The sequence below is a fragment of the Sceloporus occidentalis genome, unplaced genomic scaffold (assembly GCF_023333645.1).
Source record: "Sceloporus occidentalis isolate IW3139 unplaced genomic scaffold, rSceOcc1.0.p SCAF_83, whole genome shotgun sequence".
Classification (NCBI taxonomy): domain Eukaryota; kingdom Metazoa; phylum Chordata; class Lepidosauria; order Squamata; family Phrynosomatidae; genus Sceloporus; species Sceloporus occidentalis.
The window spans coordinates 3847608-3863635 of record NW_028317063.1 but is presented as its reverse complement, the minus strand read 5'-3'; the positions used below and the strand labels follow the sequence as shown (position 1 = coordinate 3863635).

At 37.8% G+C, this 16028-nt stretch overlaps 1 protein-coding gene across 4 annotated transcripts in view; it reads right to left on the bottom strand.

The window, feature by feature from the left end:
- LOC149285201 (polypeptide N-acetylgalactosaminyltransferase 13-like) overlaps positions 1-16028 on the bottom strand; it is a 74258-nt gene extending 58230 nt beyond the window's left edge. For all 4 annotated transcript variants that reach the window (XM_089495695.1, XM_089495692.1, XM_089495693.1 and 1 more), the window contains exon 1: positions 15887-16028. In XM_089495695.1, coding sequence (XP_089351821.1) covers positions 15887-16028 — 142 coding nt within the window. The remainder of the gene's footprint in view (positions 1-15886) is intronic.

Sequence of the window (16028 nt, the reverse complement as noted above, 5' to 3'; positions counted from 1 at the left end):
CGATACAAAACCCCAAAAATCAGCTTTGTGCACATAAAAGGGTTATCTAGAGCAAACAGAATACAGAAACTGGCACATTTTAAATACAACAAGCCTCCGATTACAAATTGCTTGTATCGCCATGTACAAACAGTACAAATATTCTTCCTTTAAAGGGCAGCTTCCTAACAAGATCGTGGAAGAGACACAGAAACAATTCCCCTTTTATAAGAAACGGAAACATTAATTTATATAATAATGTTGAAAACATTCTAAACTAGTCTCTTTTTAAACAGAGGTTTATTGCAAAAATGGCCTCCGTACATCAACAGTTAAGAATTTAACCCTTCAAAACACACCCATTCCACTGTGAAATTGGACAGAGCTAGACAGTCCTATGAGTCCAATTCATACGGCAAAAGCTGACGTATAAACATACCTGGGAACTCTCAGGGGTTTTGTCCCACACTTGGAGTCTCAGGGTGAAGGAGCAGATTCTCAGTGTCACACAGTCTCGAGCTGACTCCTTCCTATTCTACCCTACTGTGATCATGTATAAGCCAATTGGTGCTTTTACTACCGGTTTGTTGTGCTTGAAGACAGGTGACGCAATCAAATGCAGGTTTTCATAAGGACCTGAATTAAAGCCAAGTTTGTTAACAGTTTTGGTGATTTACTACACAGAATCTTCACAATGGGCTATTAAAAGGTTAATATTTCAAGAGTCATGGAGTCAGCTCATTAAGAATGTTCCCATGAATGGTCCATTGTAGAAACAAATAAATTATTATTATTTATTGTTTTATGTAGCGCCATCAAATTCCGTAGCGCTGTACAATGGGTAGACAGGACATAACAAGTAGTATGTAACATAACAAATATACTTACAGAGACAACAGGTGAGGAGGGCCCGGCTCAAACGAGCTTACAGTCTAGAGACATGATGGGATAATAGAGAATATTCAATTTTGTAAGCCAAGTACCCATAATTCGTTACAAATTTGACTTTATCTCCAGACAAGTAACCAAGAAAAAAGGACGTATAATGCAAATTATTCAAGTGATCGTGCTGTCTTTTGCTCACTTTGCCTTGAAACCGTTCACTTGGCTTTCTCCTTATCCAAATAGAAAGGGATGTAACAACTAACATTTGTATATTTATTTATCGCTGATCATAATTAAAGTTATAGATTTTGCAACCCAAAACATTCTGATATTCTTGTTTTTCTAAAAAAATATTGTGGCAGGTATGGTTTTATCCAGACTTTGTATTTTTTTTTTGTTGTTTTTATCTTCTTGTGATGCACAAAACATACTTTTCTTCAACACTTCCTTCTTCTGTACAGGCAACACATTTTATACTGATTTTTTCCTTAGAATAGACAAATATATTAGTCATTTAGGTTTCAATATATATTATAAATACTTACTTTGCCAAATTTTGATGATTTAAAAAACCTAGTCCATTTGCCTAGAACATTACTGTTTTGGGGGTTTTTTGGTTTGGACAGAGAAAATGTTTACTGAAATAATGAGAAATGACTACTTTGTAACAACAAACTTTTAGTACAAAAAGATGAAATGTTATGAAACAGAAAAGGAAAAACGTTCTTCATTCCAGGTTGCCGGACGTCTTGTTTGTTGAATAGTGAAGAACGCACAGACGTTACTCTAAACACAGATCTCAAAATGGAAAGACATTGTAATTGTAGATTAAATTAGTATGATTTATTTTTGTGATGCTAAGCATCGTCCTATGAAAGACATGTGGAGCCAGTCTATACAAGGACACTGAGCAATTTACGCATTACAGTGGAAACAAGATATTTTGTCATTGAGGTGATAGAGAAAAATAATTCCATATGTTGCAGTAGTGCTGGGAATTATTAAATATGCTTATTTTCCAATATAATTGGGTTTACCATAAGCCGTAAGCGATGCAGCCCACCAAGCAGCTGAGCGGAGGGGCAGATCGGGTAAGTATGGAGCATTGTTGGTCATTTGACTGTTACGCCAGATGGCCGGTCCAGGCCTGCATTCTTCTAAAAGAAACTCTGAGTTTGGTTTTTACTAAACGGAGAGAGCATATTTGTGGAATTAATCATTTTTTGGCCGGATTCTATAAACAGATCTTTATGAATCTGTTGAGGATAAATTCATGCATTTATACATGTAGACATTTCTAAAGTGTGGGTTTGTTTAATAAAAATCCTGGCATGCGTTCTGCATAAAAGAATTTCTGAACACTAAGCATCTTTCAATGTAAAATCCCAGAATTCTTTACCTGCAAATAGCAATTATTTATACGAGTTATACTTTAGGAGTGTTGTGAGTTTATATTATAGGAACATTAAACCTTTTGTTTTCCGACGCTATTAATGGAGGAAAAAGAGTTAACATATGATGTTTTGTGAGGTCATACCCCACGCTAATGTCACATTTAATTCCAGAAGAACCAGGAGGCATCAGGGGCATTTTGTCTATGCAGCTCAAGGGCCCTCCTCACCTTGCAGAGTCTGGGGCAGGTACACTTCTTGCCCTAAGGAAGTTATGGCTCTGATTTAAAGAAGGCACGGACTGGCCGTCAGACACATTGGGCAAATGCCCGGCAGGGACAGTTGACAATAGGGCCACATAATCCAGAACCACTTAGTCGTTCCCAGTCCGGCCCTGATTTATCACATGGGTTTATTACTCTTACTTCGCCCCTATTTAGATATCAAAGCCTAAATCCATTATAGAGACTTCCAGACAACTAGCATTGCTGAACCCATACTGCCGACGCTTGTGCACAAGCTTTCACTAGCCAGGCTGTTATGACTCTCAGGGTCATTTAGTAAGCCCATGGTATCAGGAGAAGGACGGTAGGTAAGAGATAGACTATTGTTTTTTCATGGAGATAATTATTTATGCATTGAAGTTTAATGGGCCCGATTACCTTAACAGCATTTAGCGCAACAGCGCATGTGCTACTCATTGGGGAATCAGTATCTTAACAGTTTAATGGTGAAGGGTTATTTTACCCCAAGGAAGCTGAGATCTGCAAGATGTGGCAAAATTAGCATATTAATTAGTTTGCCCACCCTTTCATCTATCAGTTTTCACAGGAGACCAGGAGAAATAATCATGAATATCTGAGAACGAGAAGTTATACTGGCTGCTTCCATGTTATTCATCTAATACATATATGTTACATATATATATAGTATATATATATAGTATATATATATATATATATATATATATATACATATACATATCCATCGCTTGTTGAATAGAAGTAATGTATCCAGCATTATGCCTTGTGTATTCTGTTTCTATATATTCACTCTGTGAACATTATAATTAAAATCTGCACATTCTAATTAAATATAAATTATACGTATAGAACAAACCATGTCTCAAGGGCATGCTAGATCTCAGTTTGATTGGCGTATCAAATCTACAGCAAGCCCCAGGAATAAAGTATAATTTATCGACTGGTGCCAATTTTCTCAGTGTCAGTAACATTGCTGGTTGACATTAGATGCAACCAGACTGCGGACAGAATTCCGAATTAGCGACTGGGGAGCAACTCCTTTGTTCCGAGGCACCTGAAGCTTTTTATTGCCATGGAAACTCAGTTATACCGCAGATAGAGAAAAGTTGCAGTTGATAAAACTGAAAGATGAAGTACCGAGAAGCGAAAGGTTTGTGTGATACAGACAGAAGGATTACAAACCATGTCAATTTAGTAAGTTGCATTTAATTGTAGGAGAGTGATAATGGGGCAGAATAACGAGATTCGGGATGGTAAATTAGGGAAAATGTCGTTTTAACAAGCTATATGACCTGTGGGAGACGGATTAAAGTAACAGTATTAAAATAACACTGCTGAGTGGAAGCGGCAGACTAACGAGAAATGTAACACAGACGGTGACTAAGCCTGTCTTCTAAAATTTACATTTTTATCATCAGAAAAGCATAAACAAAAGAATATCTATATGGTACCTATGTGTGAATATCTATAGGGCATGTGCACTGTTCTGTTCTTTAAACAGCAGATTTTTTTCACATTCTTTCTACAAAAACATCAACATTCCACTTAGTTCTTTGTGGGAACAGTGAGTGTATTCTCAAACTAAAACCTTTGAGAAGCAGGATCCCAAGTCCAGCCAAAGTACCTTAACCGCTCCAGACCATTATCCATCCTCCACCAGACTTAACAATTGGGACTATGCGGACAAGCAAGTGGCGTTCTCCTGGAACCTGCCAGCTTAGCTGTCCGTGGGACTGTCAGATGGGCAAGCATGATTTATCACTTCAGAACATATTTTCAATACTCCAATGAGTCCGAAAAGAGTTTTTACACCACTCCAGCCGATCCATGGCATCGCGCTTAGTGATCTTAAGCTGCTTTGCTGTGGAAAGCAATTTCTTGAAGCTCTCAACAAGCAATTCTTCAGCTGATGTAGCTTCAAGTTAAGTTTTCAAACCAAGGACAGGCAATTTTCGCTTCCCCTTCTGTCAATAAAAGATCTAGCAGGGCCAAAAAATTGACTAACATGCTGGAAAGGCAGCATCCCGTGAAGATGCCACTTTGAAAGTTGCTGAGATCTGCAGAACAGCTATTCTGCTGCCAATGTGTGACTATGGAGTGTTTGATTCTGTACACCCGTCAGAAAAAGATGGGGCTCAAACAGCTAAATCTACTAAAAAAGAGTTTCCACATACTCTCTGCCGTGTATTGCATGTTCATTCTACATTTAGAAATAAAATAGAAAGTATTTATTTGTCTTCAGGCTCTTGTATTTTCTGAATTTCCAAATGTACACAGATACAGTATCTACACTTCAACACACTGTCAACCTCCATAGCCTTAGGACAAGAATTCTATATAATAAATGAATGCCCACTGGAGACAGAAGATAGGGAGATCTGGAATTCTCACTTTCTATCTGCAGCATTATGATAAATTGGAAAAATACTTGGGCTGCTGATATAATTAAACATCAAAGCGGAAAACACAAGGGAAAAGCTGATTGAAAATGTTCTAAGAAGGAGAAGTTCCTCTCTCACACAATTTGTCCTCAGATTGTTGCCAGTCACTAGCCAGTAAGGGGTCAGTGTGCGGTCAATGACTGGTTTCTCACCGTATTGTATGGGGGATCCGCTTGCATCCTGCAGCTAAAGAGTTCTGATATGCCAGTTCATCTTCTTATGCTCATCCCACAATGTTTTCTCCATTCCTACCCTTTTTTCACGTTCTTCCTGTGACGATGCCCTTTTTCCTTTTTTTTTTCACTACCATTTCTTTCTCCACGAAGAGCTGAATGTGACTCCATCCACTCCCCACCTACATTTGTTATACTCCAATGTACTCCTGCTTCCCGCTGAGTTCCCTCCCAATAAAGGTTGTCTAGGGCTAGCCCTGCCCTGACACATTTGGATGCCCATTTGCTACCAGCTTTAAAAAATGGTTTAGAAAATAAGAAACTGGTGGCTATTTAGAGAAGTGCCCAAAGTACTCAAAGATTAACAAGTAGACTTGATTGTTACATTCGAAACATTGGAAAAATTGCCCAGGGATGTCGTAGGGTATTCTGGCCCATGCCAACTAGGCATTGGGTGGCAAGTACAGGGGGGCATTCAGGCTCCCTATAGCGTTAGTGTTTAATGGAAGATCACTGAAATCTTCAGCTGGCTCATTAACACTTTGGAGGACCGTTCTGAGTTGGCACAGACTCCGTAGTTTGTTTCTGCCCAGGGGTCACATCTCTTTAAGAGGTGTAACGTTGGGATATGGTGCAAAGGGGGCAGCTGGTGGAATGCCCTGGGTTAGGCCTAGATCAGCACCAAAAGTAATTATGTCACCGATGGGATGGTATGTTAGAAATTGTTTATACCTTGCTTTGTATACCATATAGTGGGTTTTAAATATGCAAAATCCGCATTCAGGTGCCTAAACAAGGCCACTCAGATACTTTATTCTAATTATGGTTGTGTATTGAATTCGTTGTTTAGACGTCTAAAAAAAAGTGAAAAAAAAACTAGCACAGAATTTGCATGCAAATATATGTAAAATGTGGAAGATGGCAAGCAGCTTAATAGTGAGAATATGATTAAATGTGATCCAGGTAATTCTCCTAAGACAGAAAGCCATATGGCCATAATCTTTTCTGCCATCCAAGGGGAAATTATACTAACGCACAGGGAAGAAAAGCAGTTTTCAAGTAACTTAAATCTAACAGGTGTTCAACTTAGTAAGAGCATCTTAATACAGAGGTATTCGGCATTCCGGAAATATGGATATGTTTCTGAAGGTACCTCAATATAACATACTGCATGATACATAAAGAAAGTGTTTTGCATGAAAGTTAGATCTCATGTTTTATGCTTGCTGTTTTTCCTGTTTTAGGTCACAAGAAGTGTGGATTCATACAGTATACACATGGCATATGTCAGCATAAAGAGGTGCCGACATGTTCAGTTCAGCTGGACAGGACCTACAAAGGAACCCCGAAAAAGTAATCAAAGATACCTGGTAATTATTACTATCAATTTTTTTTTCTTGTTAGCAACCGTGCACATAAATAGAAATCTAAAACCTAACTTAGTACTACATAGTAAGAAAGCTTCTAGCTTTCCCTAGTAAGGAGCGTACAGAACCTGCCTGTTTCTATTATTGCACAGAAATGTTACTATTAATGTGTTGGAGGAGCTCCAATACACTAAATAAACCTATATATATATAAAATATCTATCTATCTAAAACACAAATACATATTTTATATTATATATATATATATATAAACAAATGGCATAAACAAAGATATTAAGGTTGTTTGAAGATAATGTTTTATGCCACATGCTTAGTTACTTCTAAAAATAGCTAAATATAACAATATCTTGTGGATAGCATATATGAGCCCCAGGAGACATGACCCAGTAATTTCCACGACAGCGTATATCATTTGATAACAAGACAGTTGCTTAAATCGTAGCAATATACCACATGCCTTAATTCAGTTATTATATTTATCCTTTTGAGATAAAATACCGATACTATTCATATACAGGGCAATGTCCATGAATGCACAAAGAGCAGATAGTTTATCATCCAAATGTTATTACAGTATAACATAAACTATTTCTATATCACCTTTATGCCTTGTAGTTTTTTCCTTTATTCCATAGTTGCACACTGCCAGTATGAAAATGTAATGACATTTAGCAGCCATGGGCCTTGAAGCGCCAAGGCTGCTTTGGATCCCCATTCGGCACTTCAACTACGCATGGGGTTCATGAAAGTAATAACCACTGTACATTGGAACATTATACATAACAAAAAAATATTTTTTCTTTAATAATGAAGTGTCACTCATGCCATCATAAGCATCATAACTAAATATTGCTTACTGAGCAAAGCAGTAATAAGCTAAAGCAATATGAATATTTTTCTTTTTCATGAAAAAGTAGTAATATACGACTACTAAACAGTGATTGTAATAAATGTAGAAATAGGTTTTGCTCTAATGTCCCCATTAGATTATTACAGAATTTATCCTGGCTAATATAATTCTACTGATTAAATAATGAGACTCAAGCCAATAAGTTAGTTAATTAGATAAAAGAGTCCATCAAGATTTAGCCATCCAAAAAAAAATCTTCTTAGACCAGGTAAATGGTAATGGGATTTTTCCCGGAATACACCTTGATTTTTCTAGAAAAGATATCTTTCTTCATTGCGATGATCAACTGAATCTGCCACACTAGCTTCATTTACCAGTTAATTCCTCATCTTCACTGCCCTTTCCTAAAGTAAAGTAGCAGAAAAACATGGGACTTCGTCCTGTTATGGATGTGAATGGTGGTGACCTGGAACATGTCATAGCGTTAGTGTGATGCTGATGCTCATTTATGATATACTATGGAGCAAGTAACACGGGGTTGCCAATCTTGTACCCCAACCAGTTATGGGTATAAATGGTGGTGTACTTGAACTTGTTATAATGCTCATTCATGTACAGTTATATTATGAAGCAAGTAGCACAGGGTGCCAAATTTGCACAGATAAGACTTGCCTATAACCTTGCATGTGTCTGTTAATAAGTGATTACGGACGTCATTAGCAGTGGATACCATTGGTGCACTTGTCAAAAAGCCAACATGAAACCTTGTGGCCTTCTAATGTCTTGGACTCTCTTGTACCACAATGACTGCGAGGGCCTACAAGATACCTTTATGTTCTAATACTGAACTTAAAATCTATTCTATACTCTAGTCCTATAATATGACTCGTCTGTAAAGTTCTAAGTATCAGGAGAATTTTTGACTCTGAATTATAATATAAAACTAGAAGTATTTCCATTAGGAATGAAGGAAGTGTTGGACATCCTGAGCATGACCTTAATAGATAGAAGTGGACTCCCACATCCAGCTAGCCAGATTGTCATGTATTGTCCTATTAAAAATTGAAAGAGATATATATACTTGCTGTAATTGTATCTTTAAAATCACTGAACCGCAGTCTGTGGGGTGCTATTTTCTGCTCTGATACATTTTACCATGGGCTTGTTTGTGGTTATCCTTCTCTATAATACAAGACGTGACATTTTGCCTGGATCTGTCAGATGCATGAATGTTCCCATATAACCTTTTTGTGCTTCACAGCCAGTTTTTATCTTCACCGCGCAAGACCTGAAAAAAAACCATTCTTTATGACAAAAAAGGCTTTTTGGAGAAAGGATTCTAGCCTTTTAGGATAACTTTCAATATTTAGAATGTCAGTCAATAAAATAGATAGAAATATTTACATGTACAGTAATATCTTTCTGTTGCCAGCAAGCTGAAAAATAATATAAAAAGTCCTACTGTTCTTTATTCTTTGTTATTTATTTATTTACTCACTTGCTGCGTAGTACTCGCTTTGTATTACTGCAGATAAATCATAATCATCTTTACATGTATCTCTCTTTACGTTATTAGCCATATAGGGGACAATTAAATTAAAATGTTGCTATTTTTTTAAAGGACGTTGAAAATGGGTGGGGCTACACAGAAGTGGGCAGCGCAGGAGGCGTGGCCACTCGCCTATTAATCCGATTAGCCGCCCAGAGCCGCTTTTTAAATACATACAATCTAAAGTCGATAAATCATGTCACTTTCTATTTTGAAACCTATCACAAGAAATGAAACTGTTGATAGCTCACTAAACGCTGGTACATGTGGGCCTTTGACGGATAAACCTGTTGCTATGGAAACCATATAAATGAATGCCTCTTTATTTTCTAAACTTGGCCCGTAACCCCGCACTTGTGTGATAGCAGCCAAATGTTACTCCGACTCGAAAGTCAATTGCTCGTAAAAATAGAATAAATCTAAAAGATTTTTGACGTCCCCAAAATACACAACGTGAATGAATATTTCATGCAAATTTAATTGCAAATTCCTTTTACAATGTATTGTGAGATTATAAACATTATGCAAATTTTCTTTTTTTTCTTGAATTTAAAAGTTAGAACATAAAAAGTATAAGATGCTATTGGAATTCTGGAGGCCCATGTGTATTGACAAAAAAAACATTGTACACAAAGTAACACAATATTTAGGATGTATTTTTTTAAAGATTATTGGTGAGATATAAATGTATTATTTTTCAGTGTTTCATTCTTCTTTAGTCTTCTGGGGGCCCTAAGGAAGACGCTAGCCTTGGTTTATGTAAAATGTGTTTAGGAGTAACTGTAAAAAATTGTACGATTTTGCCTTTTTTCATGGTTGTCTTCCCTGGAAATGCTAATCCCTGCAAAAGAAGGGCAGAAACTGAGACTATCCACTCGCTAAAGACACATTGCATGCAACGACACTATTTACCTTGTGACAATTTTGTGAAATTTCCCGCAAAAAAAGGGCCATTATCCACTATTGTTAGAATATGAGCACAATTTGTCATCCACCTCTAGTTGCACCACCTCTGGGGCAGGCCTTGTCAAATTTAGCCCCTGGGTTCAGCCCAGAATGCATCTGTCAAGGGCATGTAAGAAAATATTGGGTTTCACAGTGCCAACAGATGCCAACCTTAACCTCTAGAACCAGTACTTATGTATTCTCAGCCCATGTAAAACAAGGTGTAGTTGATGATATCCAGCTCGATATGGACATAATACCCATAATTTAACGCAGTCTATGGGGGCTGTGGCATTTTGATACATAGTATAAACTGGCTGGTTGAGGAGGTCAGAGGGCGCATTGGGCAGCCACACATTGGGATCACTGATCACCCAAGAGGGCAACCTGCCCTCTAGTTTTGCAGTGGGGAGCCGCCTTAGGCCTAGTTGGCCTTGACCGTCATACATGACTGACCCTATGCTAAAGTTAGCATACATTGTCAGATCTTTAGATTACTGAAATTACAAGAAAAAGTTTTTACCTTAACATTTTGGATAAAAATATCCCTATCCCATACGATAAAAGCTCAAGATGGAGCAAATAGTGGATGGCGGCGCTATTAGTGCAGGCAATTATGTGGATATAATTTTTTTTTTAACTAGGTGTGCCTCCTTTTTCTCGCTGTACAACAATCCGTCTGAGTTTTAAAAAATCTCGGCAAATCGAGATTTCGAATGGAGTCCCGTGTAAAAAATGACATTGACTCATGTGCCCTTGATACACAATAGCATTAACGCTCGACCAAACTGTTACTGCGATACCTTCCTTCACACTTACCAGTGAGGTAGAAATGAATTATAAACATCTGTCTGCTAATCTCATCAAAACAACTCTGAATAGTGTTGACAACAAGCAGTACATACCTAGACAATAAAAACCGAAGATAAAAAAAAGCAGCTACGCGTGTGCACTGGACCGTCTAATTTCCTGGTGCCATTCTAATTTAGTGCTAAAAGCCTATTTTGCTAAATGCAATTTCCTTGGTTAAGGTGACATTGCTACTGCACAAATATTTGCCATCTGAATAATGAAACAAATACCTGCATTTTGAGGTTGACAACAACAGCCTGCAGCTAGGAATGGGTTTTATTGGCCCTAAGCGAAAATGTGGACTGGTTCCATTAAGGGGATATTCAGGGTCGGACTGGCAATAACGCGGTGGTCCTGGCATTTTAAGGCCAAGCTATGTAATATGTGGCTGGGCATATCCACACTGCTGCAATGTGTTTGGCGCTGTCAGTCTGCGGCGCACTGGGCATTTCTCCCATGTGGCAGATGACCAGTCCAGCCTTGGTATATTATTGTGGTAACATTTATATTAATCTGGAGTATTACTGCATTGGGTAATTCATCCCGTGTCCTGCTTTTACATTTTATGATTGCAAATGCCGTGTTACCTGCCAGCTCATGAGTTAGACAAAGTACATTGAAGAATATTTAAAATTGTCACACAATGTTGTGTGCCATGATGGTATGAACACTGCATAATAACTTCTCCTTATTTTAGAACAAGGATTGTATTTAAAGATTTTAGGAAGGGGACGAAGAAGGTTTAAGCCATAAAAAACTGGAGTACCAAAAACTCTCGGTTATTATAATACACAATGTCGTTTAATAGTTCCCTGCTGGTTCTCATCCCATGCAGCGTTCATTGCTTAATAAATGTCCTGTATCACCAGATGACATATTCTAGAAAATGTTAAGGTTAGTCCGTCTCGATTAGCCATTTTTAGCATTTAAAAAATAACATACACTTTTAAGGTGATGTTCATAAAAAAATTGACGCCAGATGTTCGGTGCAGGGGAGAATAGTGCACTCCGCACCTGTCTGGCACAGAAAGTGTTAATACCAGTAAGCGTGCACCGTAGTGTTAATTATCTTAATACAACGTCAGCTTTGATTTTAGGGATTTTAGGGGTTTAAAGCAAAAACATAACAAGCAAGCTTGCTAAACCTTCTTGGCCATCTGCTCTGAGTGAGGTCACTTAATTTGTTCTCCAGAAAACTGGAAGGATGAACTATTTCCAGGGTGGCTACGCAGCGTGCTAATGATTGATGATAAATGACAAATGTGACTACTCCGAGGCAGTAAAAAGCACATGCGCTAAATTATGACTTAATAATATACAGAGAGAACACACACAGACCAACACAGAAACCTCCGTGATATAGGGGGATTGCTTAGCTAATTAAAAATAGGCAATTGTGAGAAGTGAGAAAAGCAGATAACCACCAGGGTCACTTTGTGTTTATATGTATTTGTATTTATTTAGCACTAACCGTTGTATTTAATCAGTGTATGGCTCATTAGGGAAGGGGTACAATAAGTGCAGAAGATATGATCAGGGTGCAATTGGTATGAATACGTTAGAAGAGGAGGTCCGTGCCCCAAAGAACTTACAGTCTAAGTGTCTTCATGCTTGCTGGAGCGCTCTTATGAAATTTTTGGTAAAACGTGAAAAGGGTTAAAACTTCCCCAATAGGAAAATGATTGGAAATGTGTCAGAGAGGAAGAGGGCTGTCCTCAGGGATTATGGGCAAGGATGGTTTATGGGGGCCCTTATTACTTAGGAGGGGACAAGTGGATCTCCCATTCTCTATCACGCTCATGGTCTCTGCATCACTGAGAGATGAAGAGTGCTGGGATATGATGTCATAACTTACAGCTCAGCTTCACTCACACTTGGAGAGATCACAAGTGTGGGGTCTGGGGCAGGCCCAGGAAAAGAGTATATGACCAGGACCCAGGACGTTTTTGGAAAGTTCTGTGAGTTGTAGATCAGATAGCATAGGGTTTATACACCATGGCAAATTGGTTCTCAACACTGGTCCTCAGGTATCTCCTCCAGATGCCAACTTTAGTTGTGGCATCAGAATAATTTGGGCAGGGACCTCTCTTGTTTAAAAATATTAGGAAAATACTCCAGGGATCAAGAACAGGAGGTTGCATTTGACAATTTTAAGAGCAAACAGCCCATTTCAATAACACATTCATTTGTGCCTCTCTGAGACCCAATATACTATTTATCTCAAGTTAGAACCTATGAACATTATAATTAATCACTCATATCGTGTAGATTTTCCCTTTGATCTTCCTCTTCCTTGTCTTTTTCTTATATTCATTATTGTATGTTTTTACAGAGTGCTTTATATTAAGACATATGTTGTTTCTCCCACAGCAAAATCCCTCGAAGAGAGATGTCTTAATACAGATCAACGTAATAGATGACTACATCAAAGATAATTGACTACTTAATGACTTCTTGCTCCCTTATTTCTCATTAAGTAATTGATCAATACCATTAATTAAAATTGCTTAATCAAACTTTTTAAATACACATTAATATATGCAGTATATATATGTATGTCTATTGAAAACATGTCGTGCCCTGCAGTGGTTATGGTCCAGTTTCTGATCGTAACTGTTGAGTTCCTTGCTTTATGCATAATTATTATTATTTATATGATTATTGTGTTTAATATAGTGCCTCTAGAGATGTTTTTGCTTATTGCTCAGAGTCTCTGGGTAAAGTGCTGTTTCTGGGTCTCAGGGTCAGTTTTGTTACTCTGGAAAGTTCCCCCGGAATGCTTACTCCTACTCTTATTATTGTACAATATTACGTGTTGATACAAAGTGTTATTACTTGTGTTGATACTTATAAACATCTGAATCTGTTAGATCCTTATGGGGATTCTCTTATGGCGTTGTGATAAAAAATGAATAATGCTTGAATATTTAACCCTAGAGGTTACACGGCTAAATGTTAGATATATATCTTACTAAGACAGAACATTTCTAGATTTATCTTGAGCCGGAAGATTTATCCCGTGAGGAAACAGCAGGGAAGGACTTCTCGAAGCATTACACTGATTAATCATAATGAATGTACAAGTATGTACATTTTTGAAGCAACTTGTAATGATATATATATATATATATATATGTTGCTTTTCTAATTGTGTATAATTAAATCCATTGCTTATTTTAGAACTAGAAATGAGAATCCCTAGAATCGAGAATGATCCCTAGTGGCCCCTGGGGCCATGGGAAATGAGAAAATATTATATGTCATATGTATTTATGGTCTTTTTTATAAAAAATAGAAAACTGATTAGTACATTTTACATGCCCCTTGGCACAGCCAAAGAGTGACACTTTTGTGGCTTTGTGAGGGGGTGGGACTAGCCACTCACAAGCAAGGCTAGCCATGTGAGGATGTGGTTAGATGTACAGGGCGGGGCTAGCCAAGACAAGGGTGGTGCTAGCCCCAGAGAGCATTACATGGTTTGGGAGTGGGAGGGGAGTTCGGCAGGAAGTGGGCGTGGCAAACCAATCCTCCCCTGCAGTGGAGAAAGAGGAGAGCGACCAGGCGATCAGAGGAAGCAAAGCTTTACTCAGAGACTCTGGGTCAAACTCAAAGAGTTGCCATATATGCACATCTGCTTGTAGAAATTTTGGCTTAATTTTCCATTTTTGATGAAGCAATTCTCAGGACCACAACCCTTCAACTAAGACACACCCGCTTTCTTTCATGTATTTTGTTCCACAGTATTAGATTGCAAGCTCTTACAGACAGAGCCTTCATTACTTTTCACCTTGTGTAATGCATTTGCCACCCCATTGAACTGAACATCATTACGGAATATGTAGGTGCTATATAACTGTTGATAATAATCAGTGCTTAAGGCAAATACATTACTCCTTGTACCTGTAAACATATTCCCATCCACGTTGTACCATACTGTGTTCTTTTATCAGGTTGACTGGGTTAATTCCTTGACCTCCATAATATATTGTCTATGCCACATTTTACATGGAAACATTGCATACAAATTCAGAGTAATTTAAAAAAAGTATTTTCTTAAAGTAAAAATGAACTTTACTGACCCTTTAAAATACATATTTTAAACACATGTATTTATATTTATAGCCTACTGGCAAATCCTATCTCACAATGCTACAGAATTTATAAAAAATAAAAAATGTACCATATATTAGACAGGTGAACCAGCTGGTGCATATGGAGGTTTAATAATGTGTATTTCTATCCCCTATAAAACATAAAAATTGTACCATATTGATGTCCAAAAGGCTGCCGGTAAATCTGTCCTAAACCATCACTTTTATTATTATCCTACAGAGATATAAAGTGTTATTGGCCATTTACATATAAAATTGAAATTAATGTCCTACCCACATTTACACAGAAACAAGACAGCAAAGCACCATGCAATTCAGTGCGCAAAATCTGGTGAAAAATACCCATTATGTGTAACATATTCATTGTCACATACAACGCAGAATGCACTTTGTATTATAATCCCTAAAAATATTAAACACAAAAAAAGGGATTTAACAAAGTACAGGAGGGAGGTTTATTTCAAACGAGAAGGAACATGAGGTCATAATGTGAAAGGAGAGGTTCAGATGTAATGTAGGGAAGTTTTAATTTACTGGGAGGGTGGTGGATACGTTGAACAGCTTACCAGCACAGGTGGTAGAGGTCAACACGCATAGGATAGGCATATGGCTCCTGAATCTGAGACAATAACAACGGGCACACTAGATCAACTAGATCGCACTAGGCAAAATGCTTCTTATCTGCCGTCAAATTCTATGTTCCTTGGTTTCTATAATGATCTCCTAGATTGTAAGCTCATTTGATCAGGTCACTCCTTACGTTTCATTTCTGGAAGTCCAATTTGTTGTGTGATGTTCTGCTTGTTGTATCCTGTTTACCCATTGTACAGCGCTGCACTATGTGCCGGCGCTATGTATATATCGATAAATAATAAGTACGGACACTCTCCAAGATATATGAAAATACTCTTTCTACAATTCTGCTGGCAGGTGGAAGGAGTCGATAACCTTCCTCCTTTATTACTTATGTGATATAATATAAATAAAGTATAATAATAATAATAATAACAATGTGTCAGGGAGAGTAAGCGAGCGTGCAGAACAGACTTTAGGCTTACCTCTGAGTGCAGGCAAAAGTGATCTGTCCCTTCGGTCATCGCACTTATTACATTCGCTGAAGTACAGAAGTAAAAAGACGTCCAACAGAACCCACACCAAAGACGTGGCCAGAACCACTTTGCAATAAACAAATCTTCTCAT